Genomic DNA, 27,460 nt, shown 5'->3' with positions numbered 1-27,460 from the left:
AGAAAATCTGAGCAGAAAGTACAGAAGGGGCATGCCCTCCTCACCAGTTTCTCCTGTCTGTAACATGTCACATTAGTGGATCATTGTTGTTGTCCATGGAATTAAATTCATATATTTTATTAACTGAATGTGTAGTTTTACAGCCGGGGGTGGGAGAGGGAGGTCACTCGTGGTGTTTTATATCCTGTGGGTCCTGGCAAGTGAATGATAACAGGAACCCACAAGTCAGATAGAATATCTCATTACCATAAGATTCCTCTGTGCTTCACTGTTCATTTCTCCCTCTACTTCCCCAAGCCCGTGACAACAGGTGAACTTCATAGTTGTCCTTTCCAGCATGCCACGGAGCTGTGGCTGTACGGCAGAGAGCCCTGCCAGATCACCAGCATGCCGCGGAGCTGTGGCTGTACAGCACAGAGCCCTGCCAGACCACCAGCATGCCGCGGGGCTGTGGCTGTACGGCACAGAGCCCTGTCAGATCAGCTTCTTTCACTTAGCAGCATGCATTACGTTCTCTGGAGCTCCATGTGTCCTGCCAACTCATCTCTCTGTAGTTCCCATTGCCTGGATGTGTCACCTCATCACCCACCTACTAAAAGCTATCCGAGTTGTCTCTGCATTTGGATGGACATTGTGAACAAAACTACCATAGGCATTCATATTTGGATTCTCGTGTGGGCGTATCAGCATGTTTTTAAACAAGGGGATGAGAAAAGAGGACTCTCTAGAGTAGCAAGTCATAAAGAAAGCATATGTTGAGGCTGAGAGATGAATATTAGCCTTCAGTGAGTAAGAACACTTTCTGTGCAAACATGAGAACCTAAGTTTGAATCCCCAGCAACCAAACAAAAATCTGGGCGTGCCTGCTGGTGCCTGGAATCTCAGCATCAGGCAGCACAAAATGTCAGATCCTGGAGCTCCTGGCAGTCAGTCTGGTAGAAAGCAATTTACTGAGAGAACCTGTCTCAAGGCTATAGGGTAGAGGAGTGACAGAAGACACCTTCAGTCAGTCTTCTGGCTTCCCTGTGTTCACTCAGGAGCATGTGCACGTGCGAATGCACACACACGCACACACGCACACGCATACACACACACATCAAAAACAAACAAACAATTTCCCCCAAAAAACACTGTTTTAACATTTTCAGACTGGGCAAAACGGAACACGGCAAACCAGCAGGTAACCAGCAGGGGGCAGTGTTTGCAAGCCATCGACGCCAGTTACTAAGTTTAGCATATTTGACCTTAAAAGTAAATTTCCAATTTCTTAATTACTTCACTATATTACTTGCATTTTTAAAAATTAGTTCCTCTCTCATTTTTCTTCCCTCTTTCTCCTCTTCTTCTTTCCTCACCTCTCCCCCTTCCTCTTCCTCCCCCTGTCCTTTTCCCCCTCCCTTCCTCAGTTTTGAACCTCAGGCTCTTGCAGAAATTTGTTTTCTCTGTGGCTGCAGCCACCTTTCACTGCTGACAGTCCCTTTACAGAAGGGTGCACCTTTCCTTTGAAAGCTGCAGAGTGAAAAAGTTCCAAATAACCAGGGAGTTCTGTGAGGAAGAAAGTAGGCAGCAGAAGCTGGGATGGATTTACATTTATAAAACACGGGGCTTTCAGGAACCAACAAGAGCATACATGACAATTTTTTAAAAAAATCTAAGAACATGCAGGTTATAGGAAAGACACCTGTGTTCATTCCACCCAAATGGATCCCACACCCCACTCTCTTGCTTGAACATTACTTTTTAAAGAAATCATCCACACTTGGGGTCGGAGGGATGGCTCAGTAGTTAAGGACAACTGTCAATAGCTCCAGTTCCAGGAGATCCAGCAGCCTCTCCTGGCTTTTGCAAGCACTAGGCATGTGCAAAGGGCACTTCTGTACATGTAAGCAAAACACTCATACATAGAAAATAAAAACCAATGAATAATAATTAAAAAATGATCTGAACTCAAACACACAACTAAGTGGGACATCTGAAAGGCTCTCCAGAGAGGAGACCTGGCTCACCCCTCCAGATCCTGAGCCCAGCAGGACAGCATGCAGAGATAGAAAGGATTTGAGATTTCACTAAATGCTGTTGCTTTGCCTAAGTCATACTCTAGATTGAGTAGCTAGCTTCATGGCTTCTGTGGAGACAAGGTCTGCCCAGCTGAGAAAACCTAAGCCTGTTCTCCCATACTCTTCCCAGAAGCCAGGGTACCACACCCAGGCTCAAGCATGATCCATACTGATTAGCCCAGTAGGCCCTGGAGAGAGCCACTGTAGGCTCAACTACCACCTCAAACTCCATCTAAGAAGCTACCTCTGTAGGGCAGAGGTAAACAGCAGAGCAGCATGCTGTCTGCCTGGCCCAGAGGAGAGGAAGCTAGAGTCTTAAGGTGCCCATGTTTTTAGGGTCCCGTAGAGAATAGTCTGCACACACGCATCTCAGTGGTGTGGCCTGTGGGGGTGGAGCAGGAAGCAGAACTGGTTTTTTTTTAAATCACCTCTTCCACTGGCTGCCTTCTTCAGCCCTCGGAGAACACCTTTTCAGAGAAACCCACATACATGACTCTTTCCTGTCCCTCAGGAAACACCACCTTCCTCCCTCTGGAGGACAGATCTTGTGAGCTGTTTTTCACCGCTTGTAGCTCTCATATTTTTATGAAAAGACTACAAACCAATGCGAGAGGCTGTCTCGGACTGGGAGACAGCTCCACAGAGAGTGCAGACCTTGAATGGAAAGATCCTCCAGAGACCAACAGGTAACAGGGGTCGTGTGTGTGTGTGTGTGTGTGTGTGTGTGTGTACCCTTAAATCTACCAGCAACAAGTAGTGTCAACCTGAAGGCAAAGGCAATTGATCTTTTTTATTAACTGTAGGGAAAGTGCTGTTCCCAGGGCACTTTTAGTCTTGTCTGTGGAATAGCAGTGAGTTTATTCCCTCAGTGAACAAGCCTAACACCCCACTCAGGACTCAGAAGAGATTCTTAGACATTCTGTTACCTACTAGGAGTTTCCAAGGAGGAACAGGAGCAGGTGAACTTCTGAAGTAATTTCCCTGTAGCTGTCCAGCCAGGCTGTGTTAAGTGTCTGGAAGCCAGCGAGAAGCTGGAGGGAACCAGTCTTTGGGTCAGGGCATCAGCAGTTTTGTGAGCTGGGAAATTAGAATTGTGGCAGAAAGATGGAACACTGACCTCATGGGTGATTTGAAATTCATACACTGCCCATTGTCTAAAAGGAACCCTAGCTGTTTGACGAGCCTTTGGTAGGAGCATTTGCTTTATCCAGTCAGGGTCAGGACGACATCACTGGGTAAGAACAACACTGAGGCTTCTGCCTCAGAGCCTTGGGTTCCTTGCTCCAGGAGAGCAAAGGGATATCTGATGTCTTTATCGCTGACTACGATCTGTACTCATTGACTGGCTAAGTTGCCTAGAGGGACCTAAAGGATCACCAGGGATCTGCCTCTCCCATCTCGACACCATGCCTATTGGAAGATTGTCTCACTGAATCCAGTGCTCACCGAGCAGCAGGACTGGCTCTCCTATCTCCCGTCCCCGGGAGGTTTAATTTTGTTTCTTTCCCATCACTTTCTTTTTCTTGGTGAATATTCACAGGGCTGGACTGGAGGAACTGTCTTTCATTTTAAAGATGGAGAAAGATGTTAGGTACCACTCAGTTGATCTGTTCACATAAAGCATTTGCTGTCAGTTTGTTTGTTTGTTTGTTTGTTTGTTTGTTTTGGATAAAATAATACTTTTTTTAAGATCAGTCAAAGCAAACAGAGTGAGGCTACAAACAGCAAAAATTTTATTCCTGGAAAGAACCCCATGACCATCGCACAGTGGTTTTTCCTCATAACAGCATGACACATTTTTCTGGTCAGGGACAGTTTGTTTTCAAGATGCTGTAGTGAAGGCTATGGGAAAGAACGAATGGCATTATCACTTTTGTCAAATGAGATCAAGGTAACTGCACAAGGCCAACACACAAGTCTATGACCTTCTCACAGTGCTTCCAAGTGTGGCCTGCACATGCCCTCCTCTGGTCTCTTCCAGTCCTGTACAATGGAAGCACAGCCGGGAGGGCTTCTTAGAAACATGGGAAAGCTCTTCCACCTTTGCTAGTTCCAAGGTTCAACCAAGGGCCAGAAATACCCGATGCACACTCATCAATCCTTCCACTGACTTCTTAAAAATAAACAAAAGGACTGAGAGATCCCCACCTGGTGGGTGGAGTGGTACGGTGGGTGGGGTGGGCTGACAACTGGCTTCTAGAGGGCGGGAACAGGGCACACTGCTGCCCTGAGAGGATGATGGTCCAGCATAAAATACTCTGAAGGGGACCAAGTGGGAAAGGGGTGCAGATGGGAACCAGCAAGGTGACAGTCCTTTTATTGGAGGTGTGTGGGTTCAGACTAGAGAAAGCACTGGAAAGGGGAAATGTCTAAACAAAAAGGCTTGAGAAAACATGTTCCCACTCTTGATTTCGCTCCTCTTTCTCCTCAGGCTGGATTCTGAGACAGCAGCAGTTTAAGGCTTTCAGTTTGGAGGAAAGACCTGCCCCCAGTTGCTCTGTATCCTAAGAGTAGTCCTGCCTGAGAGTCTATTGGTAAGCACCTAGGGGCAACAGACCCCATCCTGTCAGCCTAAGTTGGGGTAAACAGCCCAGGAAGTTGTACAGGAAGCAGTGGTTCGTATAACCTTTGCTCTTTCATCGATAGTGTTGTTCAACCTGGATTCATCCAATCCTGAAAGTCAGTCTCCTCACAGAAGCATAAAGCATCTCAGGGCCTCCATGGTGGCCCTGATCGGAGCTTAGGAATCAACACCCTCTCCCTCCACTCCTTTCTGTAACTAGTTATACATTCTCCCTTCTACCTTTTAAGGAACTTGCCTCCCCAGCCTCTTACCTGGTCCTTGTACTGCCCATGATGCTCAGGGGCACCTCCACCTTGCCCTGCTGGAATGTCCTAATCTTGGTGACCCAGAGACAGCCCCAGCAACCATATCTTGAGCTAAATAATGAACACCGAAAAGCTGACAACTATAAAACACTAGATTCCCCTATTTAATCCCCAGATATTTCTTTAAACCCCTCCCCTCTTTCTCTCTCACTCAGAGAGAGCAGAGCAAGCCGAGGGCAGAGTTTGGTTTGCTACATCTTCTCTTCTTCAGCTGAGCTTTGGCTTCGATGATCTCCCACTTTCCAGGGCAAAGGAAACAATATATTTGGAGATTTGTTTTAGAAACTGGCTCAGGTGACCATGAGGGACAGAATGTCTGAGCCCTGTAGGTGTCTGGAGGCTGAAAGTTACTGGGCTAAATACTAGGTCCTGGCATCTAGTGTTGAAATTAAAGAACTCGAATTTTATTAATTTATGTTTCTTGTCAAGTGGTCTCTGGACGGTTTCATATGTTTAGGAGCTAGAAAGTATCTAGGAAATCCATTTGGTTCAAAAAGTGTTTTTGAGTGACATACCAAAGACTCTGCAGTTCTGTAATTAGATATTCATTTTTGAGGCTTGCATTGGATATTTTGGTTTCAATTTGCTTACATGTGGAATAATTGACTATACGTGGACTTAAGTAAAACCCATATTACTGGGCACACCTATGAGATTTCTTTTTCCTTAATTAAATGCTTTGAAGGGAGAAGTCCATTTCTAATCTGGATCCTTAAGATAGGAAGATTCAGCTTTAACCTGGACCACATCTCCTGCTGGCAGCCTAGATAAAGGACATGGAAGAAGGAAGCTTGCTCTCTTTGCCTCTTTGCGTTCACTCTCACTGGCACGTCCATTCCTTCACTGGCATTAGAGCATATTTCTTCAGGACTCCAGTGTATACTAGAGATCAGCCGAGACATCCAGACTCGTCCACTGAACAACTACTGGATTCTTGACATCCTATTGGTAGACAGACATTGTTGGACTGGCTGGACCAGAGACTGTAAGCCATTCTAATACATCCCTTTTCTATTCTCTCTCTCTCTCTCTCTCTCTCTCTCTCTCTCTCTCTCTCTCTCTCCCTCACTCACTCCCTCCCTCTCTCTCTCTCTCTCTCTCTCTCTCTCTCTCTCTCTCTCTCTCTGTGTGTGTGTGTGTGTGTGTGTGTGTGTGTGTGTGCTCTATTACGTTCTGTTCCTCTAAAGAACCCTAACACAAGACCTTACTCCTGGAACACAGTACAAGGAAACACTCAAACGCTCTGACAGGCAGGGGCCTGCATTACCTTTGGAAGCTCTGTATAGGTTCTTCGCAGTAACGAAGCTGGGAAGTGGTTCTCCCTTGCCTGATACAAGAGGTAGGTAGAGTGGGGCAGGACAGGATCAGAAAGGCTTGTGAAGAACAGGAGAGAAGGAAAGGAAGGCCCTGAAAGAAAGACACCCTCAAGGTGTTTCCAATCCAGGATCTAGATGGAAACAGGGAAGCTATGAAGCTTTCAGGAGCACAGCACACCGACTATACAGCCTTAGGACTTGGCCTTTCTTTGTGCTTACTGGGGGCAGCCCACCACTCCCAAACAGGTCCCACAACAGACTCCTACTCCTGGGTGAGCAGCTGCTCCTGGTTTGCTGGGAACTTTCCCAGGTTGGGTAGAGAAAGTCCCATGGTCTGCCCTCAGCTCAGCTCTGGGCACAGCAGAACCATTGCCATGGAACATGGGAAGATTTTCATTTGTCTCGTGGAGATGTTGGGAGGCCAGTCTCTAACACTGAGTTCCCAAAGACCCCCCCAGACAGCCATGTGCTCGGTTAAATAGGAAATAACTGACCAGCTTAATGAACTGTTACTGTGGGATGGAGACTAGTTATGGTGACAATGAGTCTGTCCATATGCTCACATACATAAACCCATTTCTTGAGTCTTTCTCCTTTGGGTCATTTAGAACTACCTGTAAGTGTGTGTGTGTGTGTGTGTATGTGTGTGTGTGTGTGTGTGTGTCTGTCTGTCTGTCTGTCTGTGTGTGACATCAGCAGTACTTTCTTTCTCTGCTCTGATGTCTCTTCCTACAAGATGTTGGGTTTGGTATTGTGTATTGTATTAAAATCCAAAATGAACACTTTTTGCATATTTCCCCTTCTAGAAACAAAAATGGAAATTCTTCAGGAGGTTGTAAAAGGTAAGAGGGCTGATGTTGGTAGGACTCTCTCCCACAATCAACAACGACTGCTCAGTGCCTAGAAAGTGACCAACTTCCCTCGAGGCACCTAAGGCAAGAGAAGCGTCCCCCACCCCCAGATAATTGGACATATTAAGTCATTAACTGTTACCCTCTCCAAAACAAGGGCAAGTTCTTCAATATAATATCTCACCATCTGTAAAATAGAGATCAGGACGGATGGGAGGAGACAGAGATAAAGAAACAGACAGCCAGAATGACCGACCGTAGAAGGCCCCGAGCACTCTGTAATGGCCTGTCACCTCAGACTTGTACAGAAGAAGGTCCTAGAATAATGCTAAAATCATCAGTCCTTCGGGGAAAGATGCGTTAGACTCTGGTTATCAGGCGCACTTGATCCCAGAAGCCCCGTGTGTGGTGGGTGTGAAGTTGTTAAACCAGAGGGGCTGAGTTCCTAGTTGGTTCCCGCTAGTTCTTATCAGTTTTTGGCCAACCTCTTCATGAACCGTTTCTTATACCGGAACTTCTGTACACTCCCACAGGCGGAAAGAAAGGTGGCTGCACCTCGGGGTCACTGAGGATCCTCCTGGTGGGCAAATCTGGCAGCGGGAAAAGTGCCACAGGGAACAGCATCCTCCGACGACCAGCATTTGAGTCCAGGCTAAGAAGCCAGTCCGTCACCAGGACCAGCCACGCAGAGATGGGCTCATGGGAGGGAAGGACCATCCTAGTAGTAGACACGCCTCCCATTTTTGACTCAAAGGCCCAAGACCAAGACATAGACAGGGACATTGGAGACTGTTACCTGCTGTGTGCCCCAGGACCCCATGTGTTGCTGCTGGTGACCCAGCTGGGACGCTTCACAGCTGAAGATGCCATGGCTGTCAGGAGGGTGAAGGAGGTCTTTGGGGTGGGGGTCATGAGGCACATGATTGTCCTCTTCACCCGCAAGGAAGACCTGGCAGATGGGTCCTTGGAAGAGTTTGTGACCCACACTGACAACCGCAGCCTGTGCAACCTTGTCTGGGAGTGTGGAAGGAGGTACTGTGCCTTCAATAACAGGGCCTCCGGGGAGGAGCAGCAGGGGCAGCTGGCCGAGCTCATGGCCCTGGTGAGGAGGCTGGAACAGGAGTGTGAGGGTTCCTTCCACAGCAATGACCTCTTCGTTTATGCTCAGGTGCTCCTTAGAGGTGGCTACAGTGAGCAGCAGGATCCACACAGGTTCTACCTGGCCAAGGTGAGGCAGGAGGTGGAGAAGCAGAAGCGGGAGCTGGAGGAGCAGAAGGGCAGATGGGTTCTCAAGGTGCTCCCCAGAGGCAAAAAGTCGGTGGCTTTGCACTCGGATTTTTGTGCGTCTTTGGTGTTGTCCATATTAATCTTCTTTGTTATTTTTCTTCTTATATTTTATAATGTTTGATGCTCTGCAGTTTAAAGGCCACTCTCCTGTGTTGGGATGACACACAAATACTGTGTTTTCTACTTATGGGGGGAAAAAAGTGTATCCTGGTGTTTTCAACTGTTAATTGAGCCAGCAACAGGCTAGCAGGATATGTAAATGTTCGTCACTTCCTGGCCCCCAAAAGAAAGGCAAGCTGTCCTGGGGAAGGTGGTCTTGCTAGAACTGGTTGAGTAAGGAGTGTGGTGGGATTGGGTATTTGTTTGCTTCCTTGTTTGTTTTGTGTAATAAAGAGCTAGCAGCCTGCACTGGGGCTGGAACAGAAGCAGAGAGTTGCAGACCAAGGCAAAGGAAAGGCAGAAGGGAGACAGAACTAGACAGGGAAGTAAGCAGTGAGTGCTACGCAAAGCTACACAGTCGCGGAGAAGTCGGGTTACATTAGAGGCTTGCTGAGAGACTGCCTCAGCAAAAAGCCAACAGCTTTACACTAGATAGATGTCTCTGGGTCTTTATTATTAAACCTCAAGCGGGATCCCCGAAAGCCCTGCCATACTGGTCTGCGGACACTGCTGTTGTGGGCCTCTTCTGTTTCCCCTTTAGAGTTCTGGTTTGGTCCAGGCATCTCTCCTTAGCTCCTAGGATGTCTGGTCTAAATACTTTCCTATTCTCTTTATGAATGATGGATCCAGAAAAGAGCCTGCGGGCCCATGCCAACCAATGAGAAGTCAATAAGAGTCCCTGGGGGAGGAGCTACAGGTTTCTCCTTACCCAGGGAGACCCACAGATAGAAACAGCCTCTCATCTTGCTCTGAATGTTGTTTGGTGAGACGGAGGGAACTGAGGTCTCCACCACCCCGCTCCAAAGCTCACCCAGTTTCTGTATTGCCACCTAGGTTGGCCAATAACTCTCCCCAGTAGGTGATTTGAATTTCAATTCTGATAGAACTAGGAGGCAGTTCTAACAAAACCACACCCTGCAGCAGGTTTCACTGGTAGGTTTATTAAGGGAAAGAGGCACAGAGTCTGCGGGGTCGGGGGGTGTAGAACGAGGTGGGGGAAGGGAAAACATGGCTTTTTATGGGGGAGGAGGTGCATGTTAATGGCGTGTCTTGTTGTGTGTTCCTGGGAGCTGACTGTGAAGATACCTGATTGTCCACCACTATTTCGGAGTCCCTTTTGGCTCTCCTGAGATGAGCCTGACTGTTAACAAAGTCTCTTTGCACACATTTGAAAGCATTTGAAGTAATAAAGAAATCTTCATATCGCCTTTATTTCTGTCAGTGTTTAAAAATAACATTTAAAGTTTGTGTAAATGTATTGTACTTAGCACTGGGGTTGGAAAGAACACTTTCATGCGGGTCTACCATGTGCTTTTAGCACGTCCCCACATTCCCTACCTACCTATCTTCTCTCGTCAGTTCCTCTATTCCCTGGACAATTTCACTGCTCTTTCCTATCATTTACATACATGATTCATATTTATCTGTATTGTTAGTGTGCAGCAATTGTTAGCTGTACAGTGATTCAGCTGGCCTGCCCTCACTGCCCATACTGTCTTTTCTCATATATATATGTATGTATGTATTTGTTGCATCTTTGTCAAAAATCTCATGGCTTCCCCTATGTGGGTTACTGTCTGGGACTCTATCCGTGTTTCTGATTCTGTTGTCGTTGATGCCATTACTATGTCTCTGTAATACAATTTCAAATCAGGTTGATGATACCCCCAGCATTGTTCTTTGGCCAAGATTACTCCTTAACTGTCTGGGATCTCTTGTGTCCTCAAGGTGCTCCTCAGCAGCTTCCATAGGAATGCTGGGATCTTTTTTTCTATTTCTTTAAAGAATGACACTGACATTTCGACAAATATTGTATTGAATTTATAGGTTGGTTTCGACAGTATTGACATTTTCACAGTATTAATTCTCAAGTATGACCAACCCTTTCATCTTCTGCTGTTTTCTTCCATTTCTTTCTCTGTTTCACAATTTCCATTGTAAAATTCTTTCACTTTCTTGAATAACTTTTTTTTTTACAACATTTCTTTCACCAAGCCTGGAACTCACCTTTTCCACCAGACTGGCTGGCCAGAGAGCCCCTGGGATCTTCCTGTCTCCCCTCCTCTTTAGATCTGGAGTTACAGATGTATGCCACTGAGCTTGGGTTTTATGTGGTCACTTGTTTGGCAAGCACTTTACCCCCTGAGCCATTTTTCCAACCTGATTTTCACATTTAAATAATAATTATTTTATTTTGATTTGTGTGTGTGGGGGGGGTGTGCACCTGTGAATGCAGTGCCTGTGGAGGCCAGAAGGGATGAGCCAGAGCTGGAATTAGATTGCTGTGAGCTCCCAGGTGTGGGTGCTGGGATGCAATCTCCAGTTCTATGGAGTATACGATCCTAGTTCCTGCACTGGTTTTCCAATACAGCTTCACTTTTTTTTTATGACTAAAGGATTCAGGGGAACAATGTGCTAGCTTCATAAAAATTACATGTAATTCAAAACTCAGTGCTCATCAGATTTATGAATGCAGGGCCTCTTGATCATAGTGAAGGGGTCATCTCATAGCCTTTTGAAAATTCCACCAGGCCCCCTCCCTTCCCAAAAGAGAGCAGTCCTTAGAACAGGTAGATATCCCTCCCTTCCAGAATGGAAATGCTGAATCATATTCCTCAGGAAGATCACAGTGGGGGGACCAATCATTGACCACCTGCAGATAAGGGAAGCTCAGAGCAAGTTGACACATTCCTCAGGGTAGGCCAACCATTGCTACCACCACCACCCTCACAGACAAGGAAAGCTCTTGCCATCCCATCCTCTGAGGACCAATCAGTTTAAAAGTCACACTGTTCTGCTAATCATATTGGGCCTAGTTGCTGTTTCTCTATTCTGCCCCTGGAAACTGTATAAAGGTTCACAGAATGAGCTGCCCCTGGTCGCCTCTCAATGGATACAGGATGACCCCAGCATGCTGGAACAATAAAATTCCTCTTGCTTTTGCATCAGTCCCCAGCTCTGAATTGTTCACTCGGGGATCCTCCAGTAAGTGAAGGCTCGACACAGTCTTATAATAGTGGCTTCTGCCTGCATGTGTTGTTGAGAGCCTATGATGCCCATCACACAATCTTCCAAGCCTAAGGTACGCACCTCTGGCCATGTGTATCTCTGATTATTGACTTTCTGGTTCCTGTGATTCTTGACTGCTGACCCTGCTTTTCTGGGGTAAGACCCACCCTGCTTCTGTAACCTCTTCACTCTGACCCCAGTCATGTCCTGGCTTCCCAACCCCAGTTTCTTCTATACCTTCTAAGTCCTCTGCTTCACACACACTGTCTTTATCTTTTTCAGGGTTGGAACGATGATGGAGTTCTGACTTTATTGGTACCGTGAGGTCAGGGTGTACTTATGACTAATATACGACTCGGCTCTTAGCTTTGTGTTTCTCCTCTTGGCATCACATCTATAAGAAGTAGGGCTGTAGGAGAGACATACCCACTGCCACACAGTCCATGTGTCTCCCTTTGTGCAAGCCCCCAGACCTCTACAATGGTAGCTACTTGCTTCATTATCTGTCCTCACAACTTTTCAACAAAGAGAGAAATACATTTTTCTTTCATCCTTTATTTTGAAGAAGATTCCTGGCATGTGTGATCCATGTGAATCGAATGAGAGTGAAATTCATTGGAAGACTGAGGATCCCTGACATGAGATGGGGAACTTTGGGGGATAGGGATGCTGGCAGAAATCACCCAAAAAGGCTCATTTCCGTCTGCTAATATAAAAGTCAATTAAAGTGGTAAGAAAGGTCAAACCAAGCACAATGAGAAGAGCAGATACCGCAGTGTGGGAGCCCAAGTAGGACTTGACTATGCAAAGCATTTTAGCTATCCAGCTGCCCTCCTGCTCCTCCAGCTCCCGCTTCTGTTTCTCCACCTCCTGCCTCACCTTGGCCAGGTAGAACCTGTGTGGATCCTGCTGCTCACTGTAGCCACCTCTAAGGAGCACCTGAGCATAAACGAAGAGGTCATTGCTGTGGAAGGAACCCTCACACTCCTGTTCCAGCCTCCTCACCAGGGCCATGAGCTCGGCCAGCTGCCCCTGCTGCTCCTCCCCAGAGGCCCTGTTATTGAAGGCACAGTACCTCCTTCCACACTCCAAGACAAGGTTGCACAGGCTGCGGTTGTCAGTGTGGGTCACAAACTCTTCCAAGGATCCATCTGCCAGGTCTTCCTTGCGGGTGAAGAGGACAATCATGTGCCTCATGACCCCCACCCCAAAGACCTCCTTCACCCTCCTGACAGCCATGGCATCTTCAGCTGTGAAGCGTCCCAGCTGGGTCACCAGCAGCAACACATGGGGTCCTGGGGCACACAGCAGGTAGCAGTCTCCAATGTTCTTGTCCATGTCTTGGTCCTGGGCCTTTGAGTCAAAGATGGGAGGTGTGTCTACAACTAGGATGGTCCTTCCCTCCCATGAGCCCATCTCTGCGTGGCTGGTCCTGGTGACGGACTGGCTTCTTAGCCTGGACTTGAATGCTGGTCGTCGAAGGATGCTGTTCCCTGTGGCACTTTTCCCGCTGCCAGATTTGCCCACCAGGAGGATCCTCAGGCAGCTCGAATCTTCTACACAGCAGACTTCTTGTCCTGTGGGCAAGAGAAGGTTTATGTGTCACTTAGTGATTCCTCTGACTTTGAGGTCATGGATCCTTGTGGATAGCTCTTCAAAGCAATGGTCCTCCACCCCCCAAAAATAGATATCACTTAATCATCCCAACTGTTTGCCTATAATTTTAGGTGGCTCTCGACTTTCACAGAGTCTCTGTTGGGAGTCAGCTAAGGGGGAGAAGTGTCACAGGAAGGAGAGGCTCTGTTCCATCTGAACCAAGACAAATAGGTCATTTCTGAAGAAGAGGTTCTTGTGCTCTCCCCCGGAAGATGCTCAGGGCAGCTCCCCAGAAAACTGGTCATGAAATAAGTATGAGTTTAGAAGGAGGCAGAGATGGATGAGACGTCGTGGCCGACAGAACAGAGTTACCTCCTTACCCACAATTCTCCAGACAGACTGTGAATGTGCTCAGCATGCGCCTCCTAACCCCGAAGGTATTTTAGGTGGAAAAGCCTCAGTGACTCACTTTCAGAGCTGGCTGGGTATGCTAGGAAGCAAAGTAGCACTTGAATTTGAGATGAGGGAGGGTGACAGTGTCAGGTAGAAGTCTGGGAACGACACTACAGTGAGAAGGGTAGAAGAGAAGATGGTTAGAAACACTTAGAAGCAGACAAAGAGGACATGTCAGAAAGGTCTTCTGATTGGTCAGGTGTGGCCCAGGGCCCGATACAGAAGGATAGCTGGGTGGGGAACACTGGGGAGATAAGAGCTCAAATCTCCAGCATTGACAGGATGAGGATGTGGGTCCTGTGAGTCCAAACAAAGTTTAAGTACATTATAAACTAGAAATCTCTCGTTCGGGTGGAGCGCTGGGTTATAGCTCAGTGGTAGAATGCCCATCCCGCAAGCATGAGGCCCTCTGTTTACATTTCAGTATATTTTATTCTTTTTATTCTTTGCTGGGTTTTTTTTTCCATTTCCTTTAGACTTTTGGGGGTGTGTTATAAGAAATAATCATTTTAAAGGATTTTTTTCAAAATTTTTGCAGCTGAGAGGAGATGAAGGAAGAGGAACTGCCACAATTTAGTTCCAGGCCCCTCTAACACTGAATGAGTGTCAAAGACACATTTCCACAGCGTTACAGTGGAATGTGTGTGTGTGTGTACATGTATTTGTGTATGCACATGCATGTGTACACATGTGTATTTGTAAGCATATATGTCTGTGTGAATGTGTACCTCTCTGTGCATGTGTGTGTGTATGTTTGTTTGTATATATGTATATGTGTGTGCATGTGTGTAGGTATGTGTGCATATGTGTACATGAAAAAAAAACAATAGCTTGGACACAATAGAATTGGAGACATGAGAAACAAATACCAGTTGCCTTCCCCACACCCCGCTAGACCTTAACTGCGTATCTGCACCTGTTTTGGAGTGGAGAGGAACAGTTACTCCCTTCACTTATCAACCTCTTAGGACCTTGGTGTTTTCTTACCTTCAACTTCAACTATAGTTCCATATGTGCTCTTCTGAAGGTCTGCCATTCTCTTCTGGAACAAAAATTGGAAAGGAATTAAAGTCAGGTCCCTGTGGGGACTGGTACGGCTTTTAACTCAGGTAACTAAGGGTAACTATCCTCGGGTGGCCAGCTCCATTGCTAACTCTCTCACCTATGTGTTACTTTGAAACATCTGTAAGTAGCAGCTGGAGTGAGGTGAGGTCATCCCAGCACAAGGTGCTATTGCTATTGTTTTTCCTTCCTGGCAGGAAAGTGGGTGTCCACTACAGAGGAACTGATTACCTCCTCAAGCTCAAAGTACATAATGTGGGAAGCATTCTTCTGAAACCACAACAAAAACTGAACCAACGTAGATGAACTTGCAAGACTAGAGAAAATAATTGCTCTCCTGTGAATGATATTGATTTGTTTGAAGTACCATGTGTTTCTAAAAGATGTTTGAGAGTCAAAGAAGCAATCTAGCACACTTTCCCTGGGAGGATGGACTGGAGTAAGGCAACTTCTCCAAGGACTGGCCCAGGGGAAGGAGGTCAGGAGGTCAGGAGGTCAAATAAGGCATCTTCCCTGCCTGGTTCTGAGGTCCTGGTTTATCAGTAACCACAATCTTTGTATTTTAGTACATTCAGCTAGAAGCTGGCTTGAGCATGGCATACGTATTCTGTGCAAAGGGCTGTAATGTTGTTTTGCTGGTTTTGGTATAATAAAATGGAACAGGAATGGCTAGCCTGTGACACCAACCGCTCCTGGGTGAACTCCCGGCTCGTTTTAGTCAGCTAATTTTTCAATGTTCGTTGTTTTAAAACATACTTGTACTTGGAAAAATGTGCATAAAAACCATAGAATGAAAACATAGCCGCCATTTGAATGAACGTAAGTGATTTGCTGTCCGACGTGACTGCACAGCCTGACTTAAAAATTAAAGCATCACAGCTACGCTTCATGGTTTTTGGTGTTTTCCCCAATCTTCTGTCTCGCTCTCGCATTCTGGCCTTCACAGCTGTCAGTATTTTGATGCTTTTATATGATGTGAGTATTTTATATGTATTTGCATACACATGCTTAGTTAGACACATTCATGTTAAACCTTTACATAAATGTCATTTTTTGCAACATGTTATTCATTTTTTATTAACAGGCATCTAAACTGCTCTGAAATTGTTGCTTTTTCACAACAAAGAATGCTATGAAATAATCCTCCTAGGTACCCCTCAGCACTCCTGTTGAACTGTTCACCTAGAGCACAGATTTTCTGTTAGCTGGATGGATGTGACCAGGTCTCACCCTGTGTGGGTCAAGTCAGCTCTTGCTCGCCCCAGAATCTCAGGTAAAATCCCCAAATCTCCACATCTGCTCCATGACGACACACTATTTTAATCACCCTTATGGATGTTTGACTGGTGGTTGAATTATAATAATTCATAGCATGCATGCTACATAGGATGCTTCTGTTATTTTGTCTTTCACAATTTTAATTTGGGAAAAAAAAGCTTTTTTTTTTTTTTTGGACCTCTTCATAGAAAACTATTATTTTCACATTGTCAGAATATCTTAAGGCATCTCCCTCTCTTCCTCTCTCCCTCTCTTCCTCTCTTCCTCTCTTCCCCTTCTCTTCCTCTCTCCTTCCTTATCCACCTCCTCATACCCTTCCTTTCCTCACTCTTCTCTCCCTCCTTTCCTTCCTCCTACAGAAGAATCGCCCTCTCACGGCTATTTCTCACACACCGTTCTGACTACTGTAAGCTATATCCAGATTTGAATTAAAATTCTTCAAATCATAGAGCATTGTTTCTTCTAACTTTCTGCATTTTGCAGGTGAAGGGTAACAGAGTCAGCGGGAATGAAGCTGAGTTTCCCCGCCATGACCGTCCTCGGTGCAGATGTCATTTCCAGGCTCCTTGCATAACCACCTTTCCCCTGTATCCCCTGTGTTGTTATTGACAGGCTCCTGGAATTTCTATTAAAGTTACATGGCCTCCCCAGAGTCACACATTTCTCTTATAGCTTAGCCACCCCAAATGGCTTCTTTCATCTGTGTCTTCTTTTAGATTTAATAGTCAGTGGGGAGTTGAGGAGATTGTCTATAATAAATCCACAATCCTCTCTTCCTGGAACCCCACAGATGCTGCTGCTGATTCCATACTTTGGACACAAAGCAGGTACTGATTGCTGGAATTCTCTCCCAAACCAACATTGAGAACTGCACTTCTATGTCTAGGTTCATGTTTTTACAAACCGAAAATACCCAACCGAGAAAAAGAATTACTCAAAGATAAGACTACATGGGAGGTATCTGTTCTATTTTGAAGGATTTCAATTTGAACCCAACTTGGATCTCAATGTCAATTGCATGTGTACAGTGTGGCTGTCATAACCAAACTCAACAGTATTAGCAGGGAAGTTTCTGAGTCAGTTTCTGAGAAATCTGACAGGCTACAGGGGACATATACTCCACTGAGGAACAAATTAATTGGCAGATATGAATAAATATCCAAATGCCCAGAGGTGAGGCAAGGGCATGAGACAGAGACATTAAAATGAGTCACAGATCAAACAGGAAAAGTCAGTCAAGAGCCTAGAAACAAAGAGAGGGTGGGGGGGTGTGATGGACGTGAAGAGACGTGGCTGTTGTCTTGAAGAGCACACATCTGTGGGTAGACTGACAATGGAGGTAGAGTTCTTCTACAAAGGGTAAGTTCTGCTAACATTCTCCAGCGTGGGTGCAGAGGCCATGGGAGATTGGCAGGCAATGTGTGGTAGCGGCAGTTGACAAGGGGCAGCAGGAAGGCTCCTCCTCAAGGAGGAGGCAGAAGTACAAACCCAAACACTCATTCTTGTCTGAAAACAGCCAAGCCAACTTATCAGGACAATTTATTTTACCAAGCAATGAGAACACAGCTTAGTCAGGAAGCTGAGAGAGATAGTCTTTCCTGTCTTCCTCGCTAAATATCAGGCTGGTAACAATGACTCCCAGGGCAAAGCACCCAATACACAAGCTTGAAGATTTGACTCTGAGGACCAGTACCCGCATGAAAAGTTGGATATGCTGGCCTGCTTCTGTAGTCCCAGCATGACACACAGTGAGGCAGCTGATGGAGATAGGAGAATCAGCCAGAGTCTGTCAGGCCAGCTAGCCCAGGGTGTGGCAGAAACAAGAAAGAAGCCGGTTCTGCCAAGCAGAAGGGTAGAAATGACTTCAGAAAGCTGTCCTCTGATCTCCATAAGTGTCTGGTGGCACCAGTGCATTCCCTCACACAACTAAAAGTAAAACAAATATTTTCACTGGCACCTGCTCCACCCATCTGCCCCTCCCCCATTCCTTTAAATCTAGGTACTAAGAGTCTCAGGACAGGCTAGTTGCCAAAAGTCCAGGAAACTGTACCTCCTCCTGTAAAGTTCAGCTGACAAAGAGGGTGCTCATGTGTGTCTTAAATACAAGGCTGTTGGCATACCACTGCTTCCTGAGGTGTGTTAAGTGAAGGTGTGGGATACCCAGCCATGAAGAATGGGGTGGTTTTCAGAACAAGATCCTAAGATAAAATTCACTGACCAGTCTTCTAGGGAAGGGCTAGATCATAAAGGAGGGAACATGGAGATTTCCCTCTGGCCTGTAGAGCCATCCTGCCCTTCTTCAGGTGAGGCCCGTCTGGCAATGTGCTCCACCTGCTGGAGGAGCTTGGGAAAGTATGTGAGCAAGCGATGGGACTTCAGTTACTCCTCCGTCAAAGGGGAAAAAGCATTCGTTCACCTTTGTTATCTTAGGGTTTCAGAAAGGCACAAGTGGTGAGATAGAAAGTCTAGGGCTTAGGGATGATGGCATGGAAATTTCAGGGCTTTGTCCCACCGTATGCTGTCGCCGACACTCAACTCACTGTCCAGAAAACCCAACCCACCAAGCTCACCCGAGTGCACAGTGTCTCCCAAGGGGCTGTCAGCGCCGCGGTGGGGTTCCTCCTTATGCAAGCCGTCCCGTACAGGCAGGTGGTGGACCTGTGCCTGCTGAGCGATGCTCTCACAGAACAGCTACTTGCAGCGCCATGAATCCAGAGTCCGAAGGCAGGAAAAGAAGAAAACTCATGGTGACGACGGAACACACACTGCCCTGCAGACTGTATCCCCTCGGGTAGGTGGAAAGGCCTTGAACATCCGCCAGAGCACAGGAGAACTGCTCTAGTAAATGACCACTTCCTGTGGAAAGCCTCCCTGCCCTACTCATTTCCCCTTCAGGGGGTGTTAAGTGCACAGTTTTGGGAGCCTGACTCTGAGAAGTGGAAGACAGCCCTCCTTTTCAAGTAAGCCCTCTTGTGGCTGGAAAGTGCTGAACCCCAGATTCCCCACCATCACCCAAGCTGAGCATCTGTACTTCCTGAACCCCCTGGGTCCCACATCACCGGGTCTGCCTTCAGAACTCCTAAAGAGGGACAGAAAAGCATCGCTGGTCCCAGAGAACCTGGACCACCCCCTCTCAAAGGACAGCTAAGCTCAGACAGGAGACCTGGTGCTGGCTACCCCTTCTTTGCTATTTGACAGGGCAAGGGTGAAGTATTTCTTTATTTTTGTACCTGTTAAGCTTAAGTCTTGAACATGAAACATAGTGCTGGCTTATGCAGGGCGATTCTCGTCTCAGAGAATTCCCCCATGATGTTTTCTGTTGTCAGGGAAGTATACTTGGCCCTCAGTTGTGAACACTAGGATTTTAAGGGGTCTAGGGAGGTGACACACTAAGAAACTGCACAGGAAGTGGAAGAAAGAAGAGGAAAGAGGAGGAGAGATGAAAGGAGGGAAGATGGACAGGTAATTTAAAGCCAGATAGATACAGCCCTCTGCATGGATTTTCAAGAGAAGAGATAACTCAAGCTGAGCAGGATGGCTTATCCCAGTTTGTCAAGGGGCTGAAACAGGAGGATTGCCTTGAGTTAGAAGCCAGCCTAGGCCACTGTGTGAGTCTGTCTAATAAAAAGCCTTAGCTCTTCTTCAAAAAGATGTGGCAGCATCCTTTATTGGTGTCTCTGTCCTCTGTCCTTTACTTTAAACTTGTAGCAACCAACTGTGTCTGCTAGTTGCTAGTAGCTTTTTATGTCCTTAGGGGAAGAGGAAGGTTTGCAACAGGGAGGGCCCTGCAGTTTGGCTTCAAGCTAAGTTAGACCCAGGGAGCTAGGTAGGGTCTGACTTTCCTTGATGTTTGCATTTCAAAGAGAGGCTGCTCAGAGCACAAGATTCTCCCACTCCTCAATTCAAGAAAAATGGTTTGTTTGTTTGTTTTTTGCTTTTTTTTAAAGATATACATCTCAAAGCAAAGGCAAAGAAGAACAAAAGGTTTTAAGGGTTTGGGTGGTTATTATTATTATTATTTTGATTTTTAAGAAAGAAAGGAAAAGAGAATTCCAAAGGATAGTTCTGTCCTATTGAAGAGATTTTTTTCCATTTTGATTTTTATTCATCCTTTGCCCTTTTTAACTCTTCAGAAAAGCTCAGAATCTCTCAGAAACCTATCAGAGGTCACCCTACCAAGACCACCACCACACAGTGTAACAGCCCATTCTGCTCCACCTTTGGGGCCACTTTGTCCTGGCCCTAGCTGCTGTTCCAGCCTGCAGGTCAGGGTCTAACAAGAGAGAGAGTGGGGATGGAAGGGCAAGAAACGCAAAAAATGAAGACAAGACAGAGTCTGATCAAGTCTCCTTTATTGAAAGGAAATCATGGGTGTATATAAGCACAAGCAGGGGAACGCAGCTGAAGACACTTTACCATGTGCACCTTGCAGCTGGGGGCAATAAACAACAAAACAAGATATGTAAGAAAAACAAGATGTTTATCAGAGTTAACATCTGATAAACAAGATGTTTATCAGAGCTGGGAGGGGAGCACCTAGTCCTCCTGCTACACCTCCGAGCAGACAGGTGCCACATCCATCTTGAGATAATTCTTTTTGAAAAGAACCTTTAAAATCTTTTTACAGAGGAACAAGTTAACACACACACCCCAAAAGTCACGGCAAGTGTTCTTTTGAAGGTAGGCAGTGACTCTTCTCTCATTAATAATGTTAATTAATGAAGCCAATTTCCAGACTTTGTGTTTTTGGTTTGAACACTAGAAGGAAATCCCTGGCTGGCTTATCTCAGCTCTGTGGAAGAGGGCAGAAGGACTGTAAGAGCCAAAGGTGGTGGATGACTTCAAGGAAACTGTTTCCCAGACACAACAGGGCAGGTGCACACATGAGCTCATAGTCGATGTGACCGTGTACACAACACCTGAGCAAGTGCAAGCCCGATGCAAATCTCACAAAGGCTGTGGGCACAAGATCCCAGCCCAGCCAGGAGCTAGTCACAAACTATAGCTCCTGGGAGAAGGAAAATCTGTTTTCTTCAATGAAGTGACACTGGGTATATCAACCATACCCCAGGGCAGGCTTCATGCTCGGGAGTATATCGGACTTCATGTTGTTGTTTGGTTATTAAGACCAAGACCAAAAACAAAAACATGATGTTCAGTGAGTAGGGAGGTGGGGAGGACTTGGGAGGACTCGGGGAAAGTGAGAGAATATGATCAAAATATATGAAATTCTCAAAGAATAAATAAGAGCATATTTTTTTAAAAACAAGGAAAAGAAAGTGTGTGTTCTCTTTATGCTGTGATTTTTGCCCCCATTTACAAGCTACTGGGTGTATTTCACTATTTTAAGCGAAGGATGGATGAAATGTCTGAAGGACACTTTTTTTTTTTTAAACTCTGAATATAGTTAAAGCTGAGACTCAGCACAACCGAGCCTTAGCAAAGTTGATGCCATGTTCCCGCACTGTGAATCACAAAAGCTCTGAGCAGAGTTCTTAAGTATTCCGTTTTAAAAAATATCTCCTTCCTATTCATAACATCTTCTAAGACTGTTATCTGTTATTCTGGTCCCCAAAGGCCTGGGACCTTTCTGTAGAGCAGCAAGTAGATCAACAAGGCCACACCCAGGAAGACAGCCACACCCCGTCTCCAGCCCTTCCTATAGGATTTCTGCCATCTCCACAGCCCAGCTAGGAACCTTGTGCGTGTTTGCATGCGCGCAGCTAGCATCTCCGCCACCTTGGCGAGTTGGTCCTGAGGATCAGAGCACCGCATGGCCTGCACCAGCTCGTACACCTCATTGGAGTAGTGCGCGCCCCCGTGCTCCCTCACCAAGCTCGCGACCTGGCCCAGCAGCTGCTCAGCCTGAACCTCGCGCTCGCTGCCTGTGGCGCGGTTGTTGAGAGCGCACACGCGACCCCCGCACTCGGCCACCAGCTCCCGCAGCGCGCGGTTGTCCGTACAGCGCACATAATCCTGCAGGGAGTCTCCGGCCAGGTCCTCCTTTCGCGTGAACACCACGATGGTGCGCGACAACACCTCCTTCCCGAACACCCATTTTAAGGCAGCCAGCGCCTGGCTGTCCTGCAGGGTGAAGCGACCCAGCTGGGTGACCAGCAGCAGTGCGTGCGGCCCGGGAGCCGACAGCACGAAGCAGCGGGCTGCCTCCACGCACCCGGGGTCGGTTTGCGGGGTCTCGGAACTGAAGATGTCCGGGGTGTCCACCACCTCCACCTGCCAGCCGGCCCACCTTCTGCTGGCCAAGGTGCAACTTCTGGTGACAGGCACCGCCCCCAGCCTGGACAGGAAGCACTTCTGGCCCAGGATGCTGTTGCCGGTGGCACTCTTGCCGGTCCCAGTCCTGCCCACAAGGATGAACCTCAGCTGCGGCTCCTGCGGGGCCCTGGAGTCCTCCTCTGAGCCTGAGGATCAGATGTAGCAGCATCGAGTCAGAGACAAAGGCTTTCCTCTGGGACACTGCTTATATTCAACCTTTCAGCATACAAGGGAATGACCCACATTGCCTGCTCCCCTTGGAAGCCTGGTGCTCCCGTCTGCTTTGGGCTCTTTAAGCTCAGGCCCTTCCCCATCTCTCCTTTCTACATCTGGATTCTCTGCGCACCTGCAGATGCTCCCACTGACGGTTCACAAAATATTCCTTTATAACTCCTGGGTTTACCAGGGTCTGTGGTCCTGCATACAGGCCGACCTGATGCTGAATTGAGACACTAATGTTCCCCCGAGACGGTCAAGCACAGGAGAGCCCCTCAATCCTAGACAATGGGGTGGGCTGCCACCCACCATGTGCTTCTTGTGTAAACGCAGGAAGTGCTCAGTCTAAGACACAGCTCAAAAGTGAAGGTAGCATGGGGCTTTCTCGGGGCTGTTGGAGAGTTAGAGAAGAGAGTTCGCTTTCTTCCCTCTCTCACGTCTCCTGTCTTAAGCCGGCTCCCTAAAGAGAATACAGCCCCCTTTGGATAATAGTTTATTACCTTTTATTTACTTGGGAGTCCTACCACCATATCCCATGGAAGCTAAAGAGTTGGTTCCCTCCCTCCATCATGTGGGCTCAGGAGTTGATATCAGCTCATCAGGTTTGGCAGCTTGTGCCTTTACCGACCCAGTCATCTCCCTGAGTCCAAATACTGATACATAGTTAATCCACTATCCTCCTAACACTGGGGACCTGGTGAGTGAAGCTCGCTCTAGTTCTGGATTTCCCATCCTGTGTTATTTTTGTGGAAACCAGAGTAGGTTTAGGATCCTCCCTTCATGCTGTGAGAACCATTGAGAGGCTGGTCAAAGCTCTGAGCTCCCAGCAGAACAGGGTCAGAGACACAGTTCTGCTATAGGCTTCCAGAACTGAGGAAGCTCCACCCCTTTCTTACCCTGAGTTCATACACCAGCCGGGATGTATTTCCGGGAAGGGCTCTTACCATAGGCGCCTTCCTCATCTCTTGCCATCTTCCTTCCCCTCATGCTTCTTAGAAGGCTCTCAGTTTGGTTTTCTCATTCATGTGCTCATTCCTGAAATTGAGCAAAACCCAACCACAAAGTCAGGCAAAGTCTAAAGAACTGGGGGACTCTGGAGTTACAGAGCAAGGCTTTTGTTTACAAGGAGCTGAACATTTAGGTGTGTGATTTCAGTTTACAAGTGGAGGGCACCTTGTGTCCACCATAATAAATTCTGCTATTCCTTCTTAGAGACAGCATCTGGATTTTGAAGAATAACATCTAGGGGGACCAGAAAGACGGTTGCAGTGCGAGCTTGACAACCTGACCTTTCTCTCCTGACCTCTGTAAAAGTGGATGTAGAGAACCAACTCCACGAAGTTTATGAGTCTCCAAGCTCTTTGTTTAAATGCTTCTCGTCTTCCACCTATGTTCTGATTGTAACATTATTTGATACACCCAAGCATTTTCGAGTCATGTAGTCCTGATTCCAGGAGTCCCTAAGCCAAAGCAGTGTCCCCTCTGTCCTCTCCTCCAGCTAACAGGTCTCAGCCAGTTACTGCCCAGAAATCAGATCCAGCCTCTCCAGCCCTCCCTGGCCTTTCTCTGGTGCTAGCATTGGTTCCACATTCCTGTCTTGTCTGCATTTCTGCATCATTTCAGAGTCCATCTCTTTGTGTCCACTATGGGTGATGTGTTCCTTCCTCTCTCCCTCCTGTGGGCACAACACACAGAGAAGGGAAATGTTAACTCAGTAGCCTATCTCCCACAGAATGGCTTTGGAAACAGGTTGGGCTAGTACCCCTTCCATCTCTCAAGGCCTTTAGCAGAACTCACTGTGTGATTCCATGTCACTGTTCTATGTGCAGAAATCAGCAAATGCCCACAAATGACACAGATCAGAAATGAAGGAACAGCCATAAGACTGAGAACAATGATCAAGGCTTCTGCAGGAGGTTGAGGAGCTTGCCCTGGAGGAAAATGAGGAAGCATGTACAGGGACTCCATGGGAAACCCAGGGCAGGACACCAGGACTTCCCAGAGTTCAGAGTGGAGGCTCAGCTTCCTTTCAACAGTTTCTAAGAGAAAAGTAAACACGGAGTGGAATCTCAGGTGATAAATGGTTTTATTATCTGGGAACATGAAGCACATGCAATTCTATAAGCTTGAGAGAGCCCAAGAATAGACCAGTTCCTTGCCTACGGGTTTGTTTATTTGTTTTTTGTTTTTTGGGTTTTGTTTTTTTTTTTTTAATATTTAGGTGTTCCCCTCAACACCACATTTCTTGGATCTATTCTCAGTAGTTCTGATACAACAAATGGGATATTTCTCACAAGCTTAATCTGAATCCAGAATTTGAAAATCGCTATCTCTTAAACCCTTGCTTGTAGACACGAAGGAACAGAGGTATCCCTATAGTTGGACTGGGACAAACTCAGAATCAGGAAGCAAAGGTTTACATGGCAAGTGAGGGCTAATTCCACTCCTCTCAAGTCTGCTAGAGCCCCTCCTATAGGCAGTGAGGAGAAGAGACTTCTGAGGGACAGACGTGGTGCATTAAGGATGGCCTCGAAAGCAGAGTTTATACGGACACAGAAGTATATTAGCCTTTGCTGAATGAGCATCCTGAGGAATGGTGTCTTCTAAGCTGTGCTTTGCTCCTGGAAGGAGATCTAGAATAGATTTCCCTTACTGTATGAAAGAAGTGTAGGAAGAGATAAGTTTTTTCATTGAAGTATGAACTCCTAAGACTTCCTCCAAACTTGTCAAGTTGAAACCCAGACCATCCTAAAGCACCTGGAAGCCTTCCCTTGCCTGTGTCGCATGCACGGTATGGTGCACAGTGTTTTGTACGATGCAGGTGTGTAGGCAGCAGATGATTTAGTCTCAAGCCCAGCCTCCTCTCTACCCCAGCTCATAGCCTTCGGCTCACCTTTCTTGATGACAGTCTCTGAAGTGGGCCAGAGAAGCCCCAGCCTCCTGCCTTCCCTTCGCTTGTGAGTGCAGAAGCCTCTGTGCCCAGGGCTGAGCATAGCGGAAGTCGCTAGGCTGCCTGGGTCTTAGAGATCAGGAAACTGAGAGAAAGGCCGGATGATGATGGCTTAAAGAGACAGAAACATTTTCCATGCAGCTGTGGTCTTGCATCCCCCTATGGAATCACACACTCAGTCTTCTCTGTGACTAAAGGCTGTCTGTGTCCAGAAGGGTTAGTCGTATCAAACATGCTGCCGGAACCTTTCTTGGCTGACGCTGTTCTAGAATTGGCTAGAGCTAATCAGTGTGTGTGTGTGTGTGTGTGTGTGTGTGTGTGTGTGTGTGTGTGTTGTTTGTACTGTTTTTGTTTTTATTTTGCTTTTTAAGGATTTCTCTTACTATAAAATAGTGTTCAATTAAGACTGGAGGATGACAAATTTAAGGTCATTTTAGGGTACTTAATCTTAAGACCCCATCTCAAAACAAAACAACCACTAAAGGCTAGGGGTTTAACTCACTGATAGAGCATTTGCCTAGAATATACCAAGTCCTGTGTTCTATAAAGTACCAAAGAAAACAAAAAATATTAAAAAGAATAGAATATCTAATATCACTAAGACTGATATTGGTTATTAGTAACTAATCTCTAAATTAGTGTATGCATTTTTTTATTCATTCCTATTTCACTTAATAAAGGCTTTGTTTAGAGGCAGGAGTTATTTAAAAATGTCTTTTAATGCTTGGAGTAATTGAATGATTTTTCTCTTTTGATCTATTAATATTGTAAACTATGATTCTGTGTATGTATATTTATGTATGCATTTGTGTACACACACAAGTGTGTGTGTGTGTGTGTGTAAAGAGGCATATGGACTATTGAGGTGCAGATATAATGGTGCCGAAAGAGGCTTTGAGGGAGTCATTTTGGGATTTATACCCAAGAGAGGAAGGAAAGAACACAGGATCAGGTAAAGACAAGTTAGATTGAGTCAGTCACAACAAATGTTGACTCCACAGGGAACTCTACAGTTTGCATAGACCTCGAGGTGAGACTGAATTTCATAATTCTATCAGCCCGTTATTGTATATAACCTTCCGTTGGAGAAAACACTTAATCCAGAGGCATCTCTCTCCAACAGATGCCAATCTCTGGGCAAGGGTGATAGCCAGACAGTGGGTACTGCCAGTTGGCTGCATTCCTGGTCAGCTGGAGGGAGAGACTGTCTCTGTGCTGCTCCTGAATGTTGGGCATGCTGATAGAATTTCATTGTTTGAGCCATTTGAAGAGATGTGTCAATATAGTTTTAAAGATGTTCCCCAAAAGCACAGGTATGTCCAACTCTAGGGAGATTGGGGCAGGAAGATCATAAGTTTAAGGCCAGCCTGAACAACTTAATAAGGCTCTGTCTCAAAATAACTGAAAGTGACCCTGAGGCTATAACATGTGGGAAGCCCTAGCTTCAGTCCTCACTACAGAGGGTGGGAACCTCCTCAAGAATGCTTCTTCTTGGCCTACCCTCTCCACTCTTGCCCTTACAATACCAACCTTAGAAGGAACATCTTCCCAGTGTCCTACTAACCATCTAGACATGTGACCATAGAAGTAGACAGACACAGGACCAAAGTGAGGAAGAAGGAACAGGTCCTGGCTAAAATGAACAAGCCGAGCTTACTGTGACCATCTGAGTTCACCACAATTCATTTTATTCTTGCAGTTTGAAGTTAATTGTGGGAAATGTTTCAGACCACAGACATATTATGAAATCGTTGACAACTGTTTGTGGTTTCTTACACAGCTCTTGTTTGCGAAGCTTATTCAAAGGTGCTGTGATGATGGCAATGTTCCCAGGGCTATGAACTTTTGCAGTGTGGTTGGAGTGATGTGGTTGGAGACTAAGCTGCACATTTAAGTTCATCTGACTGACTATTGCATTCATGTGACCTGCGGCTACCATTTGAGAGGCAGTCGTGGTGTTTATTTTCTTCTCCATTTTATTTTTCAGTACTGGAGACGGAACCCTGTGCCTAGCACACGGATGCCAGGCAAGTGCTGTAGCATTAAGCTGCATCTCTGGCC

At 46.5% G+C, this 27,460-nt stretch overlaps 2 protein-coding genes across 4 annotated transcripts; one reads left to right on the top strand and one right to left on the bottom strand.

Moving 5' to 3' along the window:
- Window positions 1-2,523: 2,523 nt before the first annotated feature.
- On the top strand, window positions 2,524-9,771 carry LOC114636672 (GTPase IMAP family member 3-like). Of its 3 annotated transcripts, none has more exons than XM_028784720.1 (5): window positions 2,524-2,743; window positions 4,489-4,556; window positions 5,632-5,931; window positions 7,069-7,104; window positions 7,647-9,771. In XM_028784720.1, the coding sequence occupies exons 4-5, from the start codon at window positions 7,077-7,079 to the stop codon at window positions 8,519-8,521; spliced, it is 903 nt and encodes a 300-aa protein (XP_028640553.1). In that variant the 5' UTR covers window positions 2,524-2,743; window positions 4,489-4,556; window positions 5,632-5,931; window positions 7,069-7,076; the 3' UTR covers window positions 8,522-9,771. The 3 variants fall into 3 exon arrangements, with proteins under 3 accessions (XP_028640553.1, XP_028640551.1, XP_028640552.1); XM_028784718.1 differs by having other exon boundaries at window positions 4,489-4,591; XM_028784719.1 differs by lacking the exon at window positions 2,524-2,743 and having other exon boundaries at window positions 4,470-4,591.
- Window positions 9,772-12,103: 2,332 nt separating this feature from the next.
- On the bottom strand, window positions 12,104-25,471 carry LOC114636670. The gene is made up of 6 exons (XM_028784714.1): window positions 25,343-25,471; window positions 23,394-23,484; window positions 21,529-22,379; window positions 18,528-18,833; window positions 14,605-14,659; window positions 12,104-13,145 (listed from the first exon to the last, which is right to left on the bottom strand). The coding sequence occupies exons 2-6, from the start codon at window positions 23,434-23,436 to the stop codon at window positions 12,262-12,264; spliced, it is 2,139 nt and encodes a 712-aa protein (XP_028640547.1). The 5' UTR covers window positions 23,437-23,484; window positions 25,343-25,471; the 3' UTR covers window positions 12,104-12,261.
- Between the last annotated feature and the right edge of the window lie 1,989 nt (window positions 25,472-27,460).

The sequence above is a fragment of the Grammomys surdaster genome, unplaced genomic scaffold (genome assembly GCF_004785775.1).
Source record: "Grammomys surdaster isolate TR1022 unplaced genomic scaffold, NIH_TR_1.0 124820, whole genome shotgun sequence".
Lineage (NCBI taxonomy): Eukaryota > Metazoa > Chordata > Mammalia > Rodentia > Muridae > Grammomys > Grammomys surdaster.
Note: the sequence above shows the minus strand (reverse complement) of the source record. Positions and strands in the feature narration are given on the sequence as shown.